The sequence below is a fragment of the Glandiceps talaboti genome, chromosome 15 (assembly GCF_964340395.1).
Source record: "Glandiceps talaboti chromosome 15, keGlaTala1.1, whole genome shotgun sequence".
Lineage (NCBI taxonomy): Eukaryota > Metazoa > Hemichordata > Enteropneusta > Spengelidae > Glandiceps > Glandiceps talaboti.
This window is the reverse complement of record NC_135563.1, coordinates 3,871,630-3,897,428: the sequence shown is the minus strand read 5'-3', so window position 1 is coordinate 3,897,428 and position 25,799 is coordinate 3,871,630. Positions and strand designations below refer to the sequence as shown.

The window sequence follows — 25,799 nt, the reverse complement described above, 5'->3', positions numbered from 1 at the left end:
TCAAAATAGTAATTGAAAGGAAAATGGAAGAAATAGATCACAATGCATTACCTACCAAAGGAAAACAAAAATGGAAGAAATTCGACATGTACATGCACATGTATCACCGGAATATACTAACGACCGCGGAAGAAACACAACGTTCTTGGATAATATATATATGCCATGACCATCTGAAGATAAAAATGAGAAGTTGCCATTGGAAGAAATGAACGTTTAATTTGCTATAGAAAGAACGGAAGAAATAAATGTGTCATCAGAGAAGAGGGTGAAACTGGAAGAATTGCAACATAATGGCGAAAGGAGAACATGCAATGACAACACGGGAGAAGTAGTGAAAGACAAAAGAAAAAAAGTAAAATGTATCGAACCTACGGTGGCGTCCTTCAAAATGGCGCCCTACTGATCTGTCGCCGGGAATGTTCACCGTTGGTCCTGCACGTCTTTGGAAACCATTTGTGATAGAAGTAACCAAGTGTATATCATATCTGTCAGTCCCAAGGAGAACCATATCTACAAATATTCACCAGTGGCCACATTTTAGGAGGTGAGAACATTTTGTAAATATCGAATATTCCGTAAAGAGTGTTACCCTTAGGAACGGTCCCACCTTCGAAAGGTCACTCACTCAGGACCCTGCTGACCATGATCCGAGTCACAACCTAAATACCTGTCATACTTTTTATAATGTTGATTTCACTTGTACTTAATATGTGCTGATTTGTCAATTCAATATACCAGCTGTAATTATATGTATAATGTCTATGATGTCACCGACTTCCCTGTAACATATGTTTATAAAGAGAAATAAATCTACATGTAATGATGTATGTAAATTATTTTGTACGTACACCACTCAGTGACCTATATTTAGTATATGGATATTAATGATAATAATATTAGAAGCAAGACTAAACAAATCTGGTTACACAGCTTCTGCGTTTATCTCCCCCCCCCCCCCCTGGCCCCCAGAGTTGATGACTCATATTTGGATTATACTTATTACAATATGACAATATGAATATTTATACCAACATTATAAAACAAACAGAGTTCGATCTGTGTTTATAAAATTTCCCCAAAGATTTTTTAAAAATTGATATTTGTCAGTGTACAAGTGAAATTTTAAATGAAATAATTGTTCTCATGTACTGTTAAAATACATCATTATAAGTATACATAATGAAACAACGTGTAAATATAAATTGATATTAATGAAAATTTTTACTTTCAGAGAAGTATTTAATTTAGTGAATCCCAAATTTTTGGGTGATGAAATTTTCGTCAGCCAAATTTTGGGATTTGTTTTCAAGAATTGTTTTTTGAATCTGTGAGTAGAAATGTTCATTTTAAAGTTTGAACCCAGAGTACATGAACATAATCATTGTTACAACATCATGTAAATATGTAGAAATTTAGACAGATATCTGATAAGTCCTTGCCTGGCCTGGGTATGCGCTATTCCTTGCACTTTTTTGTGAGAGCAGTTCAACAACATTGTCAGTACCTCTGGTGCAACTAAAAGAGAGCTGTGGTTAATATGATGATTTTCATTTAGTAATTATAATAAATATGATAATGTAAATTAACCCACAAGCTGTAAGCAAGTACATTGGACAGTTATCACATAATTGTTCATATTGAAATCCATAAACAAGTATTTAGATATGCCATAATTTGTAGACCTCTCATTTATAAGCAAATCACCAAAGAATGCAGGAGACCATGGCATCTAAGACCAAATTGATTTTGCAACCATCATGTCTTCGGTACAAATTTGGCTTAATACCCAATCATGCTTCCAGACAGAGGGGCTACAGTACGAGGGTAACCATGGCAACATCGGAAGACAAAGTGCTGAGTGTGTATGACAACATTATAAAGTCAGCCGAGGACAAGAGAGAATACAGGGGCCTTCTACTGAAGAACAAAATGAAAGTTATGTTGATTACTGATCCAACAACAGAGAAAGCTTCAGCTGCAATTGATGTTAACATCGGTAAGCACATCCTACAAAATGTTGGCATACAAGTACAATTTCTGAAGTTCCATTATTTGTGTGTTTATGTGATATATATTTGACTTATGTAAGTACATTATAATTAGTAATTTGAATTGCTCATGATACTGGTAGTATGAATGCCAGTGGTTCTGCTATTATATTTGACCATGATTGGTTGATATATTACGCTGAATTGGTATAATATCATTTGTATACATTTCATACAAATGAATATTACAATAACAACAATAGACAGTGAGATAGAAAGTTTGCATTTAATTATGCTGTCATCCAGACAGCTAAATTATATAACGTCTAATGCTAAAAATATTTTTTCATTTTAACATAAATTTCCAAGGCTTACCAGTTTTATCACATACATGAAATTAATTAATTAAGACACACTGTAGATATAAAGACAACTTATACATGTATGTATCACTATGCAGTGATCATTGTGAAACAAGAGTGATATAATTGTAAAAAAAGGAAGCAAAATAAAAACAAATGACTTTTTTGGTTGAAATTGTAGGATGTATGTCTGATCCTGACCATATACCAGGTCTTGCACATTTCTGTGAACACATGCTATTCCTAGGGACCAAAAAGGTAATGTACTTTAGATTATTTTTATTTCTAAGTTTATACTAGGGTGGGGGTTGGGGTGACGTTGGGTTGGGGTAATCTTATAAAAAATGCAGCTTATGCCATTTTAAAGTTTGTGGTGTTGATTAAATAGTGTGCATAGATTTGTTAAGTTACATACATTAGATTTAGTGTGCATACATTTGTTAAGTTACATACATTAGATTTAGTGTGCATACATTTGTTAAGTTACATACATTAGATTTAGTGTGCATACATTTGGTAATAGTTACATACATTAGATTCAGTGTGCATAGATTTGTTAAGTTACATACATTAGATTTAGTGTGCATACATTTGTTAAGTTACATACATTAGATTTAGTGTGCATACATTTGGTAATAGTTACATACATTAGATTTAGTGTGCATACATTTGTTAAGTTACATACATTAGATTTAGTGTGCATACATTTGTTAAGTTACATACATTAGATTTAGTGTGCATAGATTTGGTAATAGTTACATACATTAGATTTAGTGTGCATAGATTTGTTAAGTTACATACATTAGATTTAGTGTGCATACATTTGTTAAGTTACATACATTAGATTTAGTGTGCATAGATTTGGTAATAGTTACATACATTAGATTCAGTGTGCATAGATTTGTTAAGTTACATACATTAGATTTAGTGTGCATACATTTGTTAAGTTACATACATTAGATTTAGTGTGCATACATTTGGTAATAGTTACATACATTAGATTTAGTGTGCATACATTTGTTAAGTTACATACATTAGATTTAGTGTGCATACATTTGTTAAGTTACATACATTAGATTTAGTGTGCATAGATTTGGTAATAGTTACATACATTAGATTTAGTGTGCATAGATTTGTTAAGTTACATACATTAGATTGTGGTATATTGTTACAAGACATGCAATCATTGGTGACCAAATATATTAAAAAAGAGAGATTTCATAATTGTCAAAACAAGAAATCTGAAAATAGCTTATGACATGTAGGGATGGGTTTGCAATATGTAACTCCATTTTGACTAGTCGTGTTACACCCTGGATGATGTACAAACAACTAATCCACAAAGTTCCAATGGTGGGCACACACTTCGTTCTTATTTTATATTTTATTTATTTTATATTTACCTGTATTTATTACATCATTTATAGAGCAATAGTTTTTATAATGATCAAATTTACTTAATTGCAGTTCAAATTCATTAATGTTTGAATGATATTTGTGAGAAAGAAAAACAGCATCATGCATCTCACAAGATCTCACCTTTACACAACCCATCAGGAAAATATGTTAAATATTAGTTTATGTCCGATATGTAAATTTTAATTATGAAGATATGCAAATTGTGTGTTTCAAAAATAAGGAATGGAAGTGACTGTGTATGCAAACACACTTCTGTAAAATGTAGTGTGTAAAATCTGAACCATTTCAATAGTGTTACTGTGACTCATTACTTGTCTGTGTGTAAATTTTATATACTATGTAGTAGTAATTCAGTACAAAATGGCCAGAATTTTCATCTAGTTTCACACTTCAGATAGCTATTTCAAGGAGTTTGATTTGAAATAAATGGAATTGTAAAAATTCTATGAATTAAAAAGAATGTTTACAAAGTTAGGTATGTAAATTAGATGTAAAACATCAGAATGTATGACTTAGAATGACGTAAGGAAATAAAATATTAATAAAACAAGTATAACAAATAAAATAAAACTGACAAGTGTAATACTACTTCTACTAATGATAAAAATATTTTAGTATGATCGGAACTAATTTCTCTCCTTAGCAGATTTTGTCAAGACATTTGATTATTATATATTAATGTAAATTACAACGATATCTAACAATCTAATAAACTGTGGTCATTGTTCTTTCAGTATCCATCAGAAAACGAATACACCCAGGTGAGTGATTATTCAATATTATTTCCCAATATTTTTCTTTGTTTAGGGGAGGAAAATATGAATGACAAATGAAATTTTGTTGAGTTGTGAGGGTAGTATAACAACAACAAAAAAACCATGTTATGAGTATTTGAATGAAAAATAATCTAAATTTGTTTGGAGTCATTTTTCAGTGAATAAGGCAAGGAGAAAGTAAATAAACAAAAAACATCTAATTTGATATAAATTCAGATGGGCTGAAATCATAATGGTATTGTGCAAAACAGTTTGAAAGTGAAAATTTGTAATCTTCCTAATTAAAGTGGACAATTTGAGATCATTGATAAATAATGTATTTTCTTTACAGTTTCTGAGTGAGCATGGTGGATTTTCAAATGCATTTACTGGAGCCGAGAATACAAACTATTATTTTGATGTGTCACATGAACACTTGACTGGTGCACTAGACAGGTAGATATCCTAACCATAGTTTAAGTAAAGTCAGTTGTGACTAGCTGTGTTAAAGATAACAAGGTGACTGGCTGTCTGTCTGTCTCTGTCTGTCTGTCTGTCTGTCTGTCTGTCTGTCTCTGTCTGTCTGACTGTCTCTGTCTGTCAATCTGTTGGTCTTATCTGTGTTTTGTTTGTCTTTTGTGTGTGTGTGTGTGTGTGTGTGTGTGTGTGTCTGTCTGTCTGTCTGTCTGTCGGTCTTATCTGTCTCGTTTATATGTCTGTCCCTGTCTGTCTGTCTGTCTATCTGTCTGTCTGTTTGTCTGTCTGTTTGTCTGTCCCTGTCTGATTTCTGTGCATCTGTATGTCTGTATTTTTGTCTTGTCACTTTCTTTGGAGTATAAACCTCGCTAAAAATATGTCATCAAATATTAAAAGTAGATATTGCACAATCAAGACTTCACTGACAAATGATGTTTTGATAAATTCCACACATTGTTTTCAGTGTTAACTCCATCCATGTCATTTACCAGGCCTATTATTTCCTCCACATTACAAATCTCACTACTTTCATGTCAGTGATCTTGATTTTCATCATGAAACTGCTGTAAAAAAAAAATATAAAAAATGACCTTAATATCGTATTTCTGAAATTTCAGATTTGCCCAATTCTTTTTATGCCCACTATTCAATGAAGATTCAAAGGGAAGAGAAGTTAATGCCGTGGAGTCAGAAAATGATAAAAATCTTATGTCAGATACCTGGAGACTCTTCCAGTTGGAGAAAGCCACAGCAGACCCAAAACATCCATACAGTAAATTTGGAACAGGTGAGTATTTACTACCATGAAATTCCTAATAGAAGCCGCGGCTAATGTTATCAAATCTATTTTTTAAATGAGTGTCGATAGACAGCTTCTATGGAGAACTTTTTGGCAAACTTGATAGAGCCTGCCTATGTTTTGCTAATTAATTATTCATGAGGTTGTCTCACTCCCATTCCATGTAAATCATTTGGAATATACTTTGGCTTTGCATCATGTATTCATATCTAAATACTACCCACTACACATGCTTTTTCCAAAGTACTCCGATTATGTAGCAATCATAATAGTAGGGGTCCTTCTTCAGTGTCTAATTGGATCTGACAGAATGATCCAAATTTGGTGGAGATGTTGAATAAACTGAAGGTGTCTGATCCAGTTTAGACACTGAAGAAGGACTCCTACTATTATGATTGCTACATAATCGGAGTACTTTGGAAAAAGCATGTGTAGTGAGTAGTATTGTGTTTTGTTATTTGTTCAAAATATGTCTGTTTCCCAATAAAAAGTGCAAGAAGAGAACTTGTGTATGAATTTATTAACATGGGTGGTCAATGAAAATGTTGAAAATAAATACATTATTGGCACTGAAATATTATATATGCTATGATGCAACAAGTTCCAAATATTATTCTCAATATGTCATTGCAATATATTCATTGAATAACGATGATAGTTTTCACTTTTTATCTTACTAGGTAATAAGTATACATTGGAAACCAAGCCACTAGAGGACGGTATTGATACAAGGGAGGAACTATTACAATTCCATTCCAAGTTCTACTCATCAAATCTCATGGGACTTAGTGTTATAGGACGAGGTATGGCATGCAATACACTACATACTTTCATTAATGGAAAGACAAAATTATATAGTTTAGCCACTAAGTGGTAGTGTCTCAGAAATAGACACTATACAAGGTCCAGAATAGTTGAGTACTGAAATAGTGTACTTTGACAATCAGCTGTTCCCAGCATTCATGGCAAAAGTCTGTGGCATTCTCGACAAATTACATTGCTTGGCGTAATTTTTTATGTATTGTTTTTGTATGACTATTTGAAGTGACCTCAATTATGAAAATTATAACTAGTCTTCTCTATTCTCTGATGTCCTCATATTACACATTTACAGAAAATGATTACAAAGTGACGTGAGTAGTAATATGTAATATAGGTAAAGTAATACTAATACCATGGGGGGGGGGGGCTTTGTGTGTGTGTGTGTGTGTGTGTGTGTGTGTGTGTGTGTGTGCGTGAGTGCGCGCGTGTACATGTGTGTCTATGTCTGTGTGATGTTTTGTTTTGTTTCATTTTTTTCTTTGTTTCTTTTACTTTATTAGAAATAATTGTTGATAGAGAACCAGTTAGGGGAACCGTTGCACATAATAATTTAGGAACAATTAGGAGAACCACTTAATTTATGTAAGAACCAATCAGGAGAATCACTGCACTTATGTAAGAAGCAATCAGGAGAACCCCTTAGGGACAAATTAATAAAAAAAAAGTGAAAAAAAGTGAAAAAAAGTGAAAAAAAGTGAAAAAAAAAAAAAAAAAAAAAAAACCCACACAAAAATGCAGGGACATGGTATTTTACGAGTGAGCTAGTGAACAATGAGTAGTCCTATTCAAGACATGATATTCTACGAGTGAGCTAGTGAACAATGAGTAGTCCTATTCAAGACATGGTATTCTACAAGTGAGCTAGTGAACAATGAGTAGTCCTATTCAAGACATGGTATTCTACGAGTGAGCTAGTGAACAATGAGTAGTCCTATTCAAGACATGGTATTCTACAAGTGAGCTAGTAAACAATGAGTAGTCCTATTCAAGACATGGTATTCTAGGAGTGAGCTAGTGAACAATGAGTAGTTCTATTCAAGACATGGTATTCTAGGAGTGAGCTAGTGAACAATGAGTAGTCCTATTCAAGACATGGTATTCTAGGAGTGAGCTAGTGAACAATGAGTAGTCCTATTCAAGACATGGTATTCTACGAGTGAGCTAGTGAACAATGAGTAGTTCTGTTCAAGACATGGTATTCTAGGAGTGAGCTAGTGAACAATGAGTAGTCCTGTTCAAGACATGGTATTCTAGGAGTGAGCTAGTGAACAATGAGTAGTCCTGTTCAAGACATGGTATTCTACAAGTGAGCTAATGAACAATGAGTATTCCTATTCAAGACATGGTATTCTAGGAGTGAGCTAGTGAACAATGAGTAGTCCTATTCAAGACATGGTATTTTACGAGTGAGCTAGTGAACAATGAGTAGTCCTTTTCAAGAAAATGTTTGTAAAGATTTAAAAAAAAAAAAAAATTAGGGACAGTGAACATATTACTTCTCTAAGTGGCCAAATCCATCCATTCAGTAGTAACATCAAAGTGACAGATTCTCGAAAAGTAACTTCTGTCAAGCAATAACATCAAGGTGTCAGATTCTCCAAAAGTAACAGTAACATCAACCTGACTGATTTTCTAAAAGTAAAACCAATCCAGCAGTAACATCAAGCTGGCAATTGGCAGATTGCTTCCAAATGGCAAAATTTGACAGGAACACCAAACTGATAATCTTTTATTGAACTTTGTGTCACTTTTGTTGAAACCTTGCTGTTGTAATTTGAACCTGTAGCAGTTATTAATAAGTTAGTTTAGTCATATCTACTGTAGTAGTGTCCATATTTTCATCAAATCATTTGTTTTTCTTTATCTTAACCCTGAAATAAAATTATTGAAAAAGGGATGGCTTAGCTCATGATATCTTTCTCTTCTGTAAATGACTAAATGTAGAAATGGCACATGTACAGTGTGTTTGGTAAGGTTTTTGAACCCTGGTAATAGAGTAACAATGTATGTAAGTGTACAACTCATAACACCAAAGTAAAGCATTTTCTGTATGTACCACGATCGTTTACAGCATCCATATCAAGTGTAAAAGTATACTGTTTCATTTGCTAATTGACCACATTACAAAGGCCACATGCTAGGCTTGTAAATAAACCAATTGCAACACACAGTATATTTTTAACACTATGAATGCTGTAAACGAGTGTAGCACATAAAGGAAGTGCTTTACTTCAATGTTACTCTTTGTATAATTCTAGGATTATAATATACATGTATGCTGATACATAAATCAGCTGGGTAAGTTTATGAGTTTACTGTGGGCGATAGCTGGTATGCATTCAAAGCATAGAATATGGCTCTCCATGTACTGGTAATGTTGATGTATGTATTACAGTCTGTAACTGAGACTGTACACATTTTTGCCTAAATGTGGTGTAAAAGAAAGACAAAAATAATACACAGACTGTGAAAATTTATTTATGAACAAATCAGCTTTGAGACATTTTGAAATATGAACAAACAGGATTGATAAGAAAGACTTGTGTTTTTAAGAATTCTTTGGTAACCATCATATAATAGTGTCATATTAGTTTCATACAGAAAATGCTTTACTTTGGTGCTATGAGTTGTACACTTACATACACTGTTACTCTATTGCAATGTGTGTTCTACATGTATCCATGGGGCATGCATTCTCTTGGCTAGCTAGGCTATACAGTGAGACTCCTTGTTTTAACTTTTACAACGTTTATATGACAATCTACTTTTGCATTTTGAGGAATCTCTGTGTGTAATCTCAGCTCTGAAACCTTTCAAGATTACCTTTGTGTACATTGTTGTTGGGGGGTTTGTGTCTTCCATGGAGACTTGTATTTTGATAATGTCTGTAACTTTTATGTTTTACTTTCAGAGTCCTTGGATGAATTGCAAGATATGGCTGTAACATTATTTGGTGATGTTGAAAATAAAAATATACCAGCCCCCGAATGGATAGAGCATCCATTCCAAGACAAAAATTTACAGGTGTGTATGTGTGTGTATGTGTGTGTGTGTGTGTGTGTGTGTGTGTGTGTGTGTGTGTGTGTGTGTATATACTGTATATGTATGACATCAGTTAAAACAGGATTCTTTCTCTTTGTACCTAAACCTAAAGGGACTGCAGTATGTGTTCTCTACATACTAATATAAGCAACGAAGCCCTTAGAGTGCGATATACTTTTATTTTTAACTTATCCACACACAATATTTAATGTTAAACTTTTTAAAACATCGACAAAAAAGTATTTGAGAATTGGGCTTTAAAAACTTTATATAGTTACAATGTGTTGTAACAGTGGATAGGCTTGGGTTAGCTAAGACTTCAGTACCATGGTTGTGTTGATGATAACAGAAAGTAGGAAAATAATGAAATATTTGGATGGGAATATTTTTATGTCAAGAAAAGTCATTCTCATCTATGTATTTTGTTCTTTTGGTGAAAGTATAGTGTTAAGCAGTGTGCACTCTAAGCTAAGCCAATTTGTCATGTCACCGACACAATTTCTAGTGACAGACCCAGATTTGGTGTACTCCTGTCTCTCACTATGTGGTGACTCACAAGAAATCCAAACATTGCCATTTTGACTCATCAACAACAACATTTGGCTATCATTAGAGGGCACACTGATGTTAAGAAGAGAATGTTAAAAGTAACATATCTCCCCCCCCCTTCTTAATTTGAGCTACTAGGCATCTCTCTGTCTCTCTGTCTGCCTGTCTGTCTGTCATCAGTCTGTGTCATCAATATCTCAAAAACCTTAGCTCTTTTGAAATGAAAGCAGAGAAAAAGATTGCTGTCCTGAAAAAGACTAACTTTTCTTGTTTTCTTGATTTCAGCTGCGATGTGATGTAGTACCTGTGAAAGATATAAGAAATTTGCATGTGACATTTCCAATTCCTGATCTTCAACCATACTATGAATCCAAGGTAAATGTCTATGGTTATGTTTGAATTGAAATCTTCAGTTATAGAGTATTACCTCAACTTTAATAAACACAATCATTTCTGCATGAAATTACTATTTCCTTGCAGCTTTGTGACAAACATAAACAAATTATGCATTTCCATGCTTGAGGTATGTGAGAATGACCTATCCTTTATAGCCTCTTGCAATATTTCATGTCAGGAAATGACTATTTTATTTTTGTAATTTCTTGCTAAGCTGCAAGGAAATAGTAATTTCTCACAGAAATAGTTGCCTCGTGATATAATTAAAGCTAAGTCTCATGTCTGCACAGAACAAGGTTTTTTTGTTTTCTACCAATTGATTTTAATAACAGACTGGAAAATCACAAATATGAAATCATTGTAGACTTAAATGAAGCTCATGTGTCATTCTGATAACGACAATGTGGCAACATGCAGTAAATAAGAAAACTACATGAAGTTTATCACTACTTACACATCTTATAAAGTGTTTTGAATCTGTCATGTTGTATTCCACAGCCTGGACATTACCTTGGTCATTTAATAGGTCATGAAGGACCAGGTAGTTTATTGTCAGAATTAAAGAAGAAAGGATGGGTTAATACTTTATGTGGTGGTCAGAAAGACGGAGCTAAAGGTTTTATGTTCTTTATAGTCAATGTGGACCTGACAGAGGAAGGACTTGGTGAGTAGGTGTTTTTTTTGGAATTGAACCCCCATGAAATACTTGCATGTTATTATTATAATGAAAACAATATGTGTAATATGTAAATGAATCAGAGTAAAAAAAGAACCCATTGCCTTGGTATTTGGTAGTAGGTGGAGATGTTCCATAGGGTGTCACTGAACCATTGCCTTGGTATTTGTTAGTTGGGGGAGATGTTCCATAGGGTGTCTAGATAGTAAATATCATTATGAGATAAAACCCAATTCAATATGTATTCCATAACATTGGTTTTACAGAACATGTTGATGACATTGTCACCCATATATTCCAATACCTAAACTTGTTAAGGAAGGAAGGACCTCAACAATGGGTGCATGATGAATGCCGGGACTTGGATGCAATGACGTTTCGTTTCAAAGATAAAGAACGCCCAAGTAGTTATACTTCAAGAGTGGCTGCTTTGTTGCATGTAAGTTTCATTCATTTTATTCACTGTCTGTGTATGTAAGTTTCATTCATTTTATTCACTGTCTGTGCATAAATTGTCAACTATAGACTTGAACAACCAACGATTTCTCAGAAACACATTGTCATAAAAGCCACATGCCCCTTTATGTCACTGTAATCTGTAAACCTTAGATATTTTCACTACTAGAAATTTTGTGATTGTACAGTCATCAGCTAGTTTTCAAAGACTAATTTTAACTAATTACCAGACTGGTACATTGTATTCATGTACAAGAAGGAAGTTTAGTCACTATTTATTTTTGCATTTTTGTTTGCCAGCGAAATATAAAGCAAATATAAATTTTTGGTGAAAATTTCCAGGTTTACATCATTTTTAATTGCATCAGTGGAAATATATGCCCTGGCTTGATATTACACAGTTTAGGTAGGAGCAACTTTTTAATTGATTGTGGTATGTTTATCCATGTAGGAGTTTCCCTGTCAACAAGTCTTGAGTGGTGGATACTTAATGAAAGAATTCAGACCAGATCTAATTGAAATGTTGTTGAGTAAATTGATACCAGAGAAAATAAGGTAAAAGAAAAAGAATTTCTGCTGTTTAGATACTATTAATAGGGGACCGTAGTCCCAAAGGGAATGTTCATGTAATATGTCTGTCTGTCTGTCTGTATTAACTGTATGCCTGTATGTCTGTGTCTCTATGTTTCAGCTGCTGTCTATCTGTCTGTCTCTGTCTGTCTGTCTGTCTGTCTGTCTGTCTCTGTCTGTCTGTCTGTCTGTCTGTCTGTCTGTCTGTATGTTTGCATGTATGTCTGTCTGTCTGTATGTATGTCTGTCTGTATGTATGTATGTATGTTTGCATGTATGTCTGTCTGTCTGTATGTATGTATGTATGTATGTCTGTCTGTCTGTATGTATGTATGTTTGCATGTATGTCTGTCTGTCTGTCTGTATGTATGTATGTTGGTCTGTCTGTCTGTATCTATCTGTCTGTCTGTCTGTCTGTCTGTCTGTCTATCTATCTATCTGTCTGTCTGTCTATCTATCTATCTATCTATCTATCTGTCTGTCTGTCTGTCTGTCTATCTATCTATCTATCTATCTATCTGTCTGTCTGTATCTGTCTGTCTGTCTGTCTGTCTGTCTGTCTGTCTATCTATCTATCTGTCTGTCTATCTATCTATCTATCTATCTGTCTGTCTGTCTGTCTGTCTGTCTGTCTGTCTGTCTGTCTATCTATCTATCTATCTATGTAGAAAGGAATGAGTTATACAGTCGAAATAAATAAATACAATCCAACGTTTTGAATCAAAACTCTTTATCAAGGATATCAAGGCATGACATATACATGAGTAGGTTACCACCTGACTATATATCTAAATGTTATGGAATAGAACTTGAGGACTACTGCATGAGTATTTATCAATGGTAAGATACACGCAAAAAGATTTTAACATGTGCACCAAAAACAACCCTATAGAGCATGCCTGAAAGATAGAATAAGCATAGTTAGATATTGGGGAATGATGTAAATAATCATGGGGTTCCAGTGTTCCGAGACGGAAATTGATTTCCTCCTTCAACCTCAATTGATCATCATCACCAAAAACCTTACAAATTCCTGAAATAAACATATCTGATACACTATGATCATATGTATGTGTGTGTGTATGATATTACATTGTGTACATGTGTGTGTGTGCAAGTATGTCATGCATTTGTGTGTGCATGTATGTGTATTTGTGTGCATGTGTGTGAGTACATGTGCATGTCAGTCTGTGTCTTCAGTTTATACATCACTATGTTTGTTAGAGTTTGTCACTGACATAATGACTCTAAAAAACAATGGTTTGTTCGACTACAGAATTGCTGTCATCTCCAAAATATTTGAAGGGAAGACAGATGAATCAGAAAAATGGTATGGCACATCCTACAAAATAACACCTATAACCAAGGACAAACTAAAGGTACAAAGCCTCGACTTTTTTCATTTATATTTTGTAGATATTCCATGTGTTGAAAAAACTGATAAACTTTTAATTCAGATCTTGCACATTGTATATTAATTATTATGTTCTTGCGTAAGATCTAAGTTGTAGACTATACTAACTATTTCATGCCATTTTACGGTGTTCTCCCACTATGGAGAAAGCACATTGTTATTACCAGCAATGTCCTTACCACCCTGGCTTATATGCTTGGCAGGATTTCTGCTATGTTTCATGTGTTCTACCATTCTGTAGCTTTAGTGATCTTTGACTGACAACTTTACAAATCCTGTTCATCAAAACAAATGACCTTTCCCTGACAGGCACTATCACTTTTTATAATGCTGTCAGAATTTGATTTGTATCAATAGCAAATATTTTTGTTTACAGAGATGGAAAAATGCTGGGTTGAATGATAAATTTGCTCTTCCTCCAAGGAATGAGTTTATACCCACAAACTTTGAGATTACACCCAGAGAGGAAGACATGTCACCTATACCAGTATTGATTAAAGATACTCCAATGACCAAGTTATGGTTTAAACAGGATGATACATTCCGTTTACCTAAAGCATGTCTTTTCCTTGAATTTACCAGGTAGGTACAGAGTGCCTTACCATTGTGGTCCAAAGATAGATGTGGCAACAAGTTGAGTTTGAGTACATTTAAAAAGTGCAATAAATAATTACAAACACTATTTAAAAATTGAGTGTGATACCCAAATTCACAGTATTCCCACTAAATACAAATTAATGCATATTTTTAGAATAATAAACTTCTATCAGTACTCCTCAGTCTTACTTCCGACACCATCCCAATGTTTCATTCCCACTGACCATTTAATGTTACAAATTCATTTCAAGTTGTCAGAAACCTTCAGTTTTGTGAAAATACCTATAAACAGGTGATATTAGGTTGTAATGAGCATACACACATTATGACCTTACCTGCAGGTTTTAATATTCCCTGTTTAACGTTATGAATATCCAGCAGAAAGTCAACTATTTCTGAATGGGGTTGTAAAACTGGTGGTAAGTCTACAATTTGAAGTGGATTTATCTCCTAATTCATTGTACTTTGTCTTTGCAGTCCTATGGCCTATTTGGATCCATTACACTGTAACCTGGCATTCATGTACAACCAGCTAATCAAAGACAGTTTGGTAGAATACTCCTATGCTGCAGAGATAGCTGGTCTAGGCTATAACCTAGAAAATACCATCTATGGACTCTATGTAAGTAGCAAATTGTCATTGTTATCATGCAGTTTGTATCATTTCAAGCTTTTATTTATACCTGCCTTGGATTTGATTAGGATCTCTACTTTTCATTTTTGTTGTGTTTTGAATGGTTTAAAGTGTGTGTTCTAGTTGTTTCTCATTACCCGACCGACCCAAATTTTCAGCTCCAACATCAAAAAGAAATTTATTTACACCCACCCTTAATATTTTGCGGAACAGTAAGAATAAGCAAGTGTTTGGACTGTTGATGTAATCTACAGTCTTAGTGGTGATGACGACACTTCTTCATGAACAAGCATTTTTTTTCATGACGGAAGTTATTCAAGTAGGGGCCAGAGAACATGGCAATTGTGTAGAGAAGCTGGGAAAGGGCTTGTTACCAGAACTCCAATAAAAAGAAGATGGAGAGGAGGAAAAAGAGATGCAGAGAAATATGAAGAAGATGAATTTTTTTTATCAACCACCTAACCCATAGTTGCCATGAAAAAGTAATGAGAAACATTTAAAAAATAGGGTCACTCTTACTGAAAATCACAAAGTGACAAACATATTTAGTAATCAAAAACTTCAGTGAAGTCAATACCATGGATGGTTCAAGATGACTAACAGGGCATATCTCTATTCATTTGGCTACATTTCTTGTTGATCAAACAACACTGCCAAAAGATCTAAATCTCAAAGTTCCGTTATCGTACCTCATATTTTCTGTGCATGTTGTCATAAAGACTTATTTTTTCTCATTATTGATTGGTCAGTGGATTGTCAATCAACTTGGGTGGATGTTAAAGATTGATATGAGTTGGTTGTTGTTTTTACTGTAGCTTGGCATCAAAGGCTATAATGACAAACAACCGATCCTACTGACAAAAGTCCTGGAGAAGATGACGGCATTTCAGATTGATGAAAAGAGATTTAATATAATAAAGGAGGCTGTAAGTATATCAATATTTGTCACACTATTCTTACCTTGAAACTCAATGACCAGTAATCTTTAACAATGAGCCGCTGTCTAGCTGAAATGTGAAGTATTAGGTATCAAATCATTCTTTTTAACCAACTGAGAAGATCTGTATATCTATTAGAAATGTATGCGTGATTACTTGCATGTGTGTGTGTGTGTGTGTGTGTGTGTGTGTGTGTGTGTGTGTGTGTATGTATGTAAGGATTAGGTGGAATTGTATTGTTCCTGATTCCTGATAACTTGCTTGTAAAATTTTGTAAAACTTATAATTATTTTCTCATATTGGTTCCCAAAGTACACAAGAAATTTACATAACTTCAAGGCTGAACAACCACATCAACATGCCTTGTACTATACATCTGTGTTGATGGCAGAGCATGCATGGACTAAGGATGAATTGTTAGACTGTCTGGATGGTAAGTGAATTGTTAGATTGTCTAGATGGTAAGTGAATTGTTAAACTGTCTAGATGGTAAGTGAATTGTTAAACTGTCTAGATGATAAGTGAATTGTTAGACTGTCTAGAGGGTAAGTGAATTGTTAGACTCTAGATGGTAAATGAATTGTTAGACTGTCTAGACGGTAAGTGAATTGTTGGGCTGTCTAGATGGTAAGTGAATTGTTAGACTGTCTAGATGGTAAGTGAATTGTTAGACTGTCTAGATGGTAAGTGAATTGTTAGACTGTCTAGACAATAAGTGAATTGTTAGACTGTCTAGACGATAAGTGAATCGTTAGACTAAGTATGTTTTAATGTTTTATTACTGTTTTGTTTGACAGAAGTAACAATGGATGCACTCAAAGCATTTATTCCACAGCTTCTGGGCAAGTTACACATTGAAGCTTTATTTCATGGTAACATGACAAAGAAGGTAAGTATCAGTGGTTTAGTTGTAGGATGGAAATAACTAACAGTGGCTAGATAGATCTCTTGAGTCATGAAATAACAACTTGCCCTTTTCTTTCATAGCCTGCAATATTTTTATCCAAACAACTTTCTTTCCTGTAATGATACAACACTATATTAATCTAATCTTATATAATCTAAGCTAATCTAATCTGATCTAATCTAATCAAAATAATTTATAACGTGCTGACCAGAATCCAGAACCAAAGTACTGTTCATGGGTAAATTCACACAAAATGCTCTGAAGTTTGTTGTTTGAAAGTGTTCAGATTTGATGATTGTTGTATATCCATATATGGTAAAGAATTCCTTAGTCTAGGAGTGCAGTTTGAAAATGCATGGCTACCGTTTGTCTAGGTCTTAAATTGTGTTGGAAGTAGGAGACTTTTTATCATATCAGTGCTTGTAGGGTATATATAAACAAAACAGATAGACCACTGACAAACACAATGTCATAAATGTCAACAGCCTCACAAAGCAGTTTTTTAAAACATCAAAATCAGTACTCATCAACACCACAGACAAGGTCTGTGTCAACACTTATATAGAACTCTTGACAAAGGCTTGTTTTTTTGTTATTCTTTTATGATTGAGAGAGCTGCAACTGGAGTATTTTTTTGAAAATGTTACAATATCTTACTTGTAATATCATACACAAATGGTCCATCAACAGTATTGCATCACCAGTGGGTAAACATATATTTGTAAGATGTAAATAAGGTAATCAAATCAAATTGATCGTTGGGTCTGCACCCAAAATCAGCTCCCTTGGCGGTGATCTCAATGTCAACCTGTTTCTGTACAGTATATGAATAATATCAACCACTGATTAATTAGTCTGTAAGGTACGCCGTGACGGGGCACCCTCAAACATCGGCCAACCCCTAACACCGGTGAGGGCGAAACGTCACGACGTATCTTACAGTCTACTGATTAATATGTACAATGTCTAATTATTGGTATTTTAACACTTTTCAGTGAATATGTTGTGGTTGTCTGAGTGAAAAATGATACTATAGTTACAAAGTAGTACAGTTTTAACATAGTAACAGATTCAAAACCAAACTTTCTCTCAAGATTTAAACTTGTCACTACACTACCTACAGATAATATTGACCACTAATTTACAGATACAATAACCTTTTATAAGTAACTGACCAACTTTTAGTGAATATATCTTTTTGCTTGTTTGAAAAAATTGTCCTATTTGCAGGTAGTGTAGTTTTTAAAATACTAGTGATTTTGTTAATAGTATACATAGATTATTCTATCTGTTTTCTTTCAGCTTGCTTTAGAGATGATGAATGAAGTGGAAATAGCACTGAAGAACAATACAAAATGTAAACCATTACTAGCAAGTCAACTTGTACGACACAGAGAACTACAACTACCTGATGGTAAGTTTTGCTACAATTCAGGAATGATTGATCCTCAAATCAAACACACTTTAGTGACATGAAAGGGTGTCACTGGTAATTTTATCAGTAGTATTCAGTACAAATATGGCTTGAATCTTTGACTTATTTCACACCATTAACTAACTAACAAGCTTATTTCAAGAAATTTGAATTTGAATGGAACCAAATATTCTATGTTTCTGGTTCTTTCGAAGTCATTACAGAAATTTGATTGTTCACTATTTTGTTTTCTTGGTAGTCATCAATCTATTATTAGCCCCAAAAGGGCACAGGCCAGAGGGAGGCTATAGGAGTGGATCCATCTTTCACCCGTTATCAACCCTGTGTCTGACACCCACAGTTCAATTTCAGCCAAACCTGGCACAAATGTCAGACACTAATCATAAATATAATCTTGCATAGAGTCAACATGGTTTTTATAGTTTTATCAGATCTTCTCTCTCCATTACCATGTTTCCTACATAAAACATAGGAACAAAACACCACTGTAAATCATAAATGACTTTATAAAAATGTGTTTTTTTCCCAGGTTGTTACTATGTTTATCAGAAAGAAAATGAAGTACATAGTAATTCCTGTATAGAAGTGTATTACCAAACAGACCTACAGGCTACAAGGAGTAATATGCTATTAGAATTATTTTGTCAAATCATCAGTGAACCCTGCTTTGATACTTTAAGAACCAAAGAACAACTAGGTGAGTTACTATACTTACAGACTGGCTGGCTGGTTGGCTGGCTGGCTGGCTGGCTGGTTGGTTGGCTGGCTGGCAGGCTGACTGGCTGGCTGGCTGGCAGGCTGGCTGGCTGGCTGGCTGGCTGACAGGCTGGCTGGCAGGCTGGCTGGTTGGCTTACAGACTGTCTGACTGACTGGCTGGCTGGCTGGCAGGTTGGTTGGTTGGCTTACAGACTAACTGACAAATAGTTGAATAGATGAACTGACTGCCTGGCTGATATCAGGACTAACTGACTGACTGACTGACTCTTAACAGCTGCTGGACTCAATAGATTTATATAGTGATAGTACCTATCAACACATTGAGTGGCTGTATATCAACACATTGAGTGACTGTGTTTATCAACACATTGAGTGACTGTATATCAACACATTGAGTGAGTGTGTCTATCAACACATTGAGTGACTGTATATCAACACATTGAGTGACTGTATATCAACACATTGAGTGACTGTGTCTATCAACACATTGAGTGACTGTATATCAACACATTGAGTGACTGTATATCAACACATTGAGTGACTGTATATCAACACATTGAGTGGCTGTATATCAACACATTGAGTGACTGTGTCTATCAACACATTGAGTGACTGTCTATCAACACATTGAGTGACTGTGTCTATCAACACATTGAGTGACTGTGTCTATCAACACATTGAGTGACTGTGTCTATCAACACATTGAGTGACTGTGTCTATCATCACATTGAGTGGCTGTATATCAACACATTGAGTGACTGTGTCTATCAACACATTGAGTGGCTGTATATCAACACATTGAGTGACTGTGTTTATCAACACATTGAGTGACTGTATATCAACACATTGAGTGACTGTATTTATCAACACATTGAGTGGCTGTATATCAACACATTGAGTGACTGCCTATCAACACATTGAGTGACTGTATATCAACACATTGAGTGACTGTATATCAACACATTGAGTGACTGTATATCAACACATTGAGTGACTGTATATCAACACATTGAGTGACTGTCTATCAACACATTGAGTGACTGTGTATATCAACACATTGAGTGACTGTGTATCAACACATTGAGTGACTGTCTATCAACACATTGAGTGACTGTGTATATCAACACATTGAGTGACTGCCTATCAACACATTGAGTGACTGTGTATATCAACACATTGAGTGACTGTGTCTATCAACACATTGAGTGACTGTCTCTCAGCACATTGAGTGACTGTGTATATCAACACATTGAGTGACTGTCTATCAACACATTGAGTGACTGTGTCTATCAACACATTGAGTGACTGTGTATATCAACACATTGAGTGACTGTGTATATCAACACATTGAGTGACTGTATATCAACACATTGAGTGACTGTGTATATCAACACATTGAGTGACTGTATATCAACACATTGAGTGACTGTCTATCAACACATTGAGTGACTGTATATCAACACATTGAGTGACTGTGTCTATCAACACATTGAGTGACTGTGTATCAACACATTGAGTGACTGTATATCAACACATTGAGTGACTGTGTCTATCAACACATTGAGTGGCTGTGTCTATCATCACATTGAGTGGCTGTATATCAACACATTGAGTGACTGTGTCTATCAACACATTGAGTGGCTGTATATCAACACATTGAGTGACTGTGTTTATCAACACATTGAGTGACTGTATATCAACACATTGAGTGACTGTATTTATCAACACATTGAGTGGCTGTATATCAACACATTGAGTGACTGTGTTTATCAACACATTGAGTGACTGTATATCAACACATTGAGTGACTGTATTTATCAACACATTGAGTGACTGTATATCAGCACATTGAGTGACTGTGTCTATCATCACATTGAGTGACTGTCTATCAACACATTGAGTGACTGTGTCTATCAACACATTGAGTGACTGTGTCTATCATCACATTGAGTGGCTGTATATCAACACATTGAGTGACTGTGTCTATCAACACATTGAGTGGCTGTATATCAACACATTGAGTGACTGTGTTTATCAACACATTGAGTGACTGTATATCAACACATTGAGTGACTGTATTTATCAACACATTGAGTGGCTGTATATCAACACATTGAGTGACTGCCTATCAACACATTGAGTGACTGTATATCAACACATTGAGTGACTGTATATCAACACATTGAGTGACTGTATATCAACACATTGAGTGACTGTATATCAACACATTGAGTGACTGTGTATATCAACACATTGAGTGACTGTGTATCAACACATTGAGTGACTGTATATCAACACATTGAGTGACTGTGTATATCAACACATTGAGTGACTGTGTCTATCAACACATTGAGTGACTGTATATCAACACATTGAGTGACTGTCTATCAACACATTGAGTGACTGTGTATATCAACACATTGAGTGACTGTGTATCAACACATTGAGTGACTGTCTATCAACACATTGAGTGACTGTGTATATCAACACATTGAGTGACTGTGTATATCAACACATTGAGTGACTGTGTCTATCAACACATTGAGTGACTGTCTCTCAGCACATTGAGTGACTGTGTATATCAACACATTGAGTGACTGTCTATCAACACATTGAGTGACTGTGTATATCAACACATTGAGTGACTGTATATCAACACATTGAGTGACTGTGTATATCAACACATTGAGTGACTGTATATCAACACATTGAGTGACTGTCTATCAACACATTGAGTGACTGTCTATCAACACATTGAGTGACTGTATATCAACACATTGAGTGACTGTGTATCAACACATTGAGTGACTGTCTATCAACACATTGAGTGACTGTATATCAACACATTGAGTGACTGTCTATCAACACATTGAGTGACTGTGTATATCAACACATTGAGTGACTGTATATCAACACATTGAGTGACTGTGTATATCAACACATTGAGTGACTGTATATCAACACATTGAGTGACTGTCTATCAACACATTGAGTGACTGTGTATATCAACACATTGAGTGACTGTGTATATCAACACATTGAGTGACTGTGTCTATCAACACATTGATACAGTGTTGTGTATTATAAACAGTAAAAGTTACAACATTGTAAATGATGATTCAACATGATAATCTCATTTTCAAACTTTAATATTCATTCCTTTTTTTGTAGGATATATTGTTGTAAGTGGTGTAAGGAGAGCCAATGGTGTACAGGGTCTTAGATTTATTATACAGTCTGACAAAGCACCTGATTTCCTAGAATCAAGAGTTGAAGTATTTCTCCAAGGCATGGAGGTATGTAAATAATAGGCCCAGTGTGTAAGCAAAGGGCAGTATTAAAGTAGGTAAAATGTACCCTAAGTTCCCCAATCACTGTACTGGGGTTCCCTACCAGTGTTTGTATGCTAAGAGTAGTAGATAAAATGTACCCTAAGTTCCCCAGTTACTGTACTGGGGTTCCCTATTGGTGTTCATAAACTAGGCAGTAAGTAGTTAGAATGTACCAGTCACTGGGTTACACACCAAAATGATGGTTTGGTTTATTATAATACAAGTTTAATCTGACTGGCCTGTCTTTTACTGGGTGTCCCCAACCTTATCAGATTAATGAAAATTTCTACTCACACATTCAAAACTTTTCTTGGACGTCAATCCCAAATTGTTGCCATCATCAACAGCATTGTCAGGGGGTGTACTACTATGGCCTATTGTCACATGTCTCATCAGCATTGTCAGGGGGTGTACTACTATGGTCTATTGTCACATTTCTCATCAGCATTGTCAGGGGGTGTACTACTATGGTCTTTTGTCATGTGTCTCACAAAAGACATGTGAAATGAGCTTGCAGTAGTCAGTTTACAGATGTTAGTTGTCTCAACAGAAAGTCATTGGATGACATTGCACTGACTTTAGATTGTGTTTAGAAAGAGGTGTAGATAGAACTAGGGATCATGATCACTGGCCTTCCTTACTTTTTGACTGTTCTTTTACTAAAAGAGTAATACTAGCCCACTCATTGTGAGGGATCAAGAAACTACGTACAGTCCGATATTAAATGTTGAACTTCAACATATGGGACCTTATTTTTCAGGGCCTTTCCCCGACACTCTCCAACAAAATATATAAAGACATGAGGCACATTACATGTAAATGTTGTATCAACAAAAACAAAGCATAGCAAAAGTGTGAACAATTTTCTGTCCATATTCCCAGTTACATTATACCCAATTAAAATTGCATATGGTACATATGTACCATATGACAAGCCTATTACATTCTGTGAGGGTCATGCACATACCAAAACATTCTAATCAAAGTTCTTTAGAAAGCCTGTCGTAAAGTGAGACCTGTCACAGATTCTAGCCATTTTTAAACTCATAAACTGCTAACACATACTGAAACATAAGCATTGTTATTGATAGACCATACATGGTACATTGTGTTTGACTTACAGAAATATATTGAGAATCTATCAGAAGAAGCATTTCTAAAACACATCATGGCGGTTGCTCTCAGGAGACTGGAGAAGCCCAAAAAGTTGTCATCAGAATGTGCCAAGCATTGGATGGAGATCATATCCAAACAATATAATTTTGACAGGGGTGAGTTACTTCAATGTTTGATTGTTTTAGCAGTAAAATTTGTGAATGATGGTCATTTGTAAACAGCACAATGGGGATTAATGGTAGTGTAGACATGTATGGGTTTCTGCATGTATGTACTTAAGTTTTTACATGTCTATGTGTGTGCCTATATGTATATATGTCTACATTGTATATATGTATAATAGTATGTATGTATGTACGTATGTGCGTGTGTATGTATGTATGTATGTATGTATGTATGTATGTATGTATGTATGTATGTATGTATGTATGTATGTATGTATGTATGAATGTATGTATGTATGTATGTATGTATGTATGTATGTGTGTATGTGTGTATGTATGTATGTATGTATGTATGTATGTGTGTATGTATGTATGTATTTATGTATGTATGTGTGTATGTATGTATGTATGTATGTATGTGTGTGTATGTATGTATGTATTTATGTATGTGTGTATGTATGTATGTATTTATGTATGTATGTATGTATGTGTGTATGTATGTATGCATGTATTTATGTATGTGTGTATGTATGTATGTATGTATGTATGTATGTATGTATGTGTGTGTATGTATGTATGTATTTATGTATGTGTGTATGTATGTATGTGTGTATGTATGTATGTATGTATTTATGTATGTATTTATGTATGTATGTATGTATGTATGTATGTATGTGTATGTGTATGTGTGTATGTATGTATTTATGTATGTGTATATGTATGTATGTATGTATGTGTGTGTGTGTATATTAGTGTGTGTCTGAGAGAAAGAGGGACAGCTGGACAGTCAGAGACAATGGGTGAGAAATGAAATATATGTTTAACTTGATTTTTCTTGTTTATTTTACTTGACTAGATAACATAGAGGTGTCATACCTGAAAACATTGAAGAAAAGTGATGTATTGAAATTCTACCATGAAATGTTAGCAGTGAAAGCCCCAAAGAGACACAAGTTGTCAGTACACATAGTATCTAAGGCAGACAACAGTATAAAGGATGTGTTGGCTGGCCTGGATCATGTAGATGCAGCTAAAGTGACTGAAACTATGGCAGCACTGTCTATGGATACACCTAAAGACAATACTGATAGTGATCTCACATCAACACCTGAAATAGACGAGGTAAGTCACTTTGAAACAACTATACTGGAAGTGTACTGATAGTGATCTCACATCAACACCTGAAATAGACGAGGTAAGTCACTTTGAAACAACTATACTGGAAGTGGGTAAACAAATAAAATGTGTTGATAGTAAATTATATTTTAACAGGACGCTATTTTTTAGAATATTTGTAGAATTTTTCATATTACCTTGATGTGGGTTCTCAGGCCAGCAAAAAGGTAGCTGTATTTTGTTTGCGCTTCACCAGTCTTGCCACGTTTCTAAACTTCATAACACAAAATTAGTCTAGTTTAGTTTAAACTGTTGTTTTCTTACTACTTACCAACTAAATTCTCTATATACTAAGCCTATCTTGGTATATTGCTGGTTATATTATACCAGATTATTGATGGTGCAAATCGAGAGATGTGATTGGTCAAGACAACAAACTAACAAGTCTAAAATACTGATAATGCACAGTTAGTTACTCAGTTAGTTAGTTAGTTAGTTAGTTAGTTAGTTAGTTAGTTAGTTAGTTAGTTAGTTAGTTAGTTCTAATACCCAACTGTTTAGAAAATTGAACTTTTTGATGTGAAGGTGGTTGGTGAATTTTCACTTGCATATAAAGTAGCCAGATTGCTATACACCTGATATGTAAATTAGTTGTAATACAGTTTGTCCAATAAATACTTTCCAACATGTTTTTGAATTTCAATAATTTTGATGTAAATTTTTTACCAATGTTTTGTTTTCAGGCAACCTTTATATCAGACATCACAACTTTCAAGAGTGGTCTCCCTCTCTTTCCACTTGTCAAACCGTACAATGGCCAGAAGTCCAAATTGTAAAAGAAGACAAAGCTACTCAGTACTCTGATGCCCAAATAATGATCTAAATACTTGAAGAAGAACATGGTTGCACCCTGGGATAGGGATTGGGGGGTGGGGGGGGGTGGAGTATCCATTTTCTTGGAAAATCTCTAAAAATGGGTACACTTTTCTGTCTAAAAATGCTCCAAAACATGGGGTCAGTCTAGTCAGTAGATTTTGATATTTTTTCATGCTCATAAAAATACATGATGTAAAATTTATACTGTAATGTATGTTATGCCTACTACCAAGTATAA

General features: G+C 34.7%; 1 protein-coding gene across 2 annotated transcripts; it reads left to right on the top strand.

Moving 5' to 3' along the window:
- The first annotated feature begins 412 nt into the window (after positions 1-412).
- On the top strand, positions 413-25,595 carry LOC144446145 (insulin-degrading enzyme-like). Of its 2 annotated transcripts, none has more exons than XM_078135866.1 (24): positions 413-547; positions 1,806-1,999; positions 2,535-2,611; positions 4,507-4,533; positions 4,880-4,983; positions 5,622-5,791; positions 6,484-6,606; positions 9,537-9,649; positions 10,502-10,591; positions 11,111-11,276; positions 11,555-11,727; positions 12,196-12,299; positions 13,591-13,693; positions 14,105-14,310; positions 14,803-14,947; positions 15,775-15,885; positions 16,210-16,330; positions 16,695-16,786; positions 18,107-18,218; positions 18,769-18,936; positions 22,129-22,253; positions 23,413-23,560; positions 24,426-24,691; positions 25,429-25,595. In XM_078135866.1, the coding sequence occupies exons 1-24, from the start codon at positions 420-422 to the stop codon at positions 25,519-25,521; spliced, it is 3,159 nt and encodes a 1,052-aa protein (XP_077991992.1). In that variant the 5' UTR covers positions 413-419; the 3' UTR covers positions 25,522-25,595. The 2 variants fall into 2 exon arrangements, with proteins under 2 accessions (XP_077991992.1, XP_077991993.1); XM_078135867.1 differs by having other exon boundaries at positions 424-547; positions 1,810-1,999.
- The last annotated feature ends 204 nt before the right edge of the window (positions 25,596-25,799 follow it).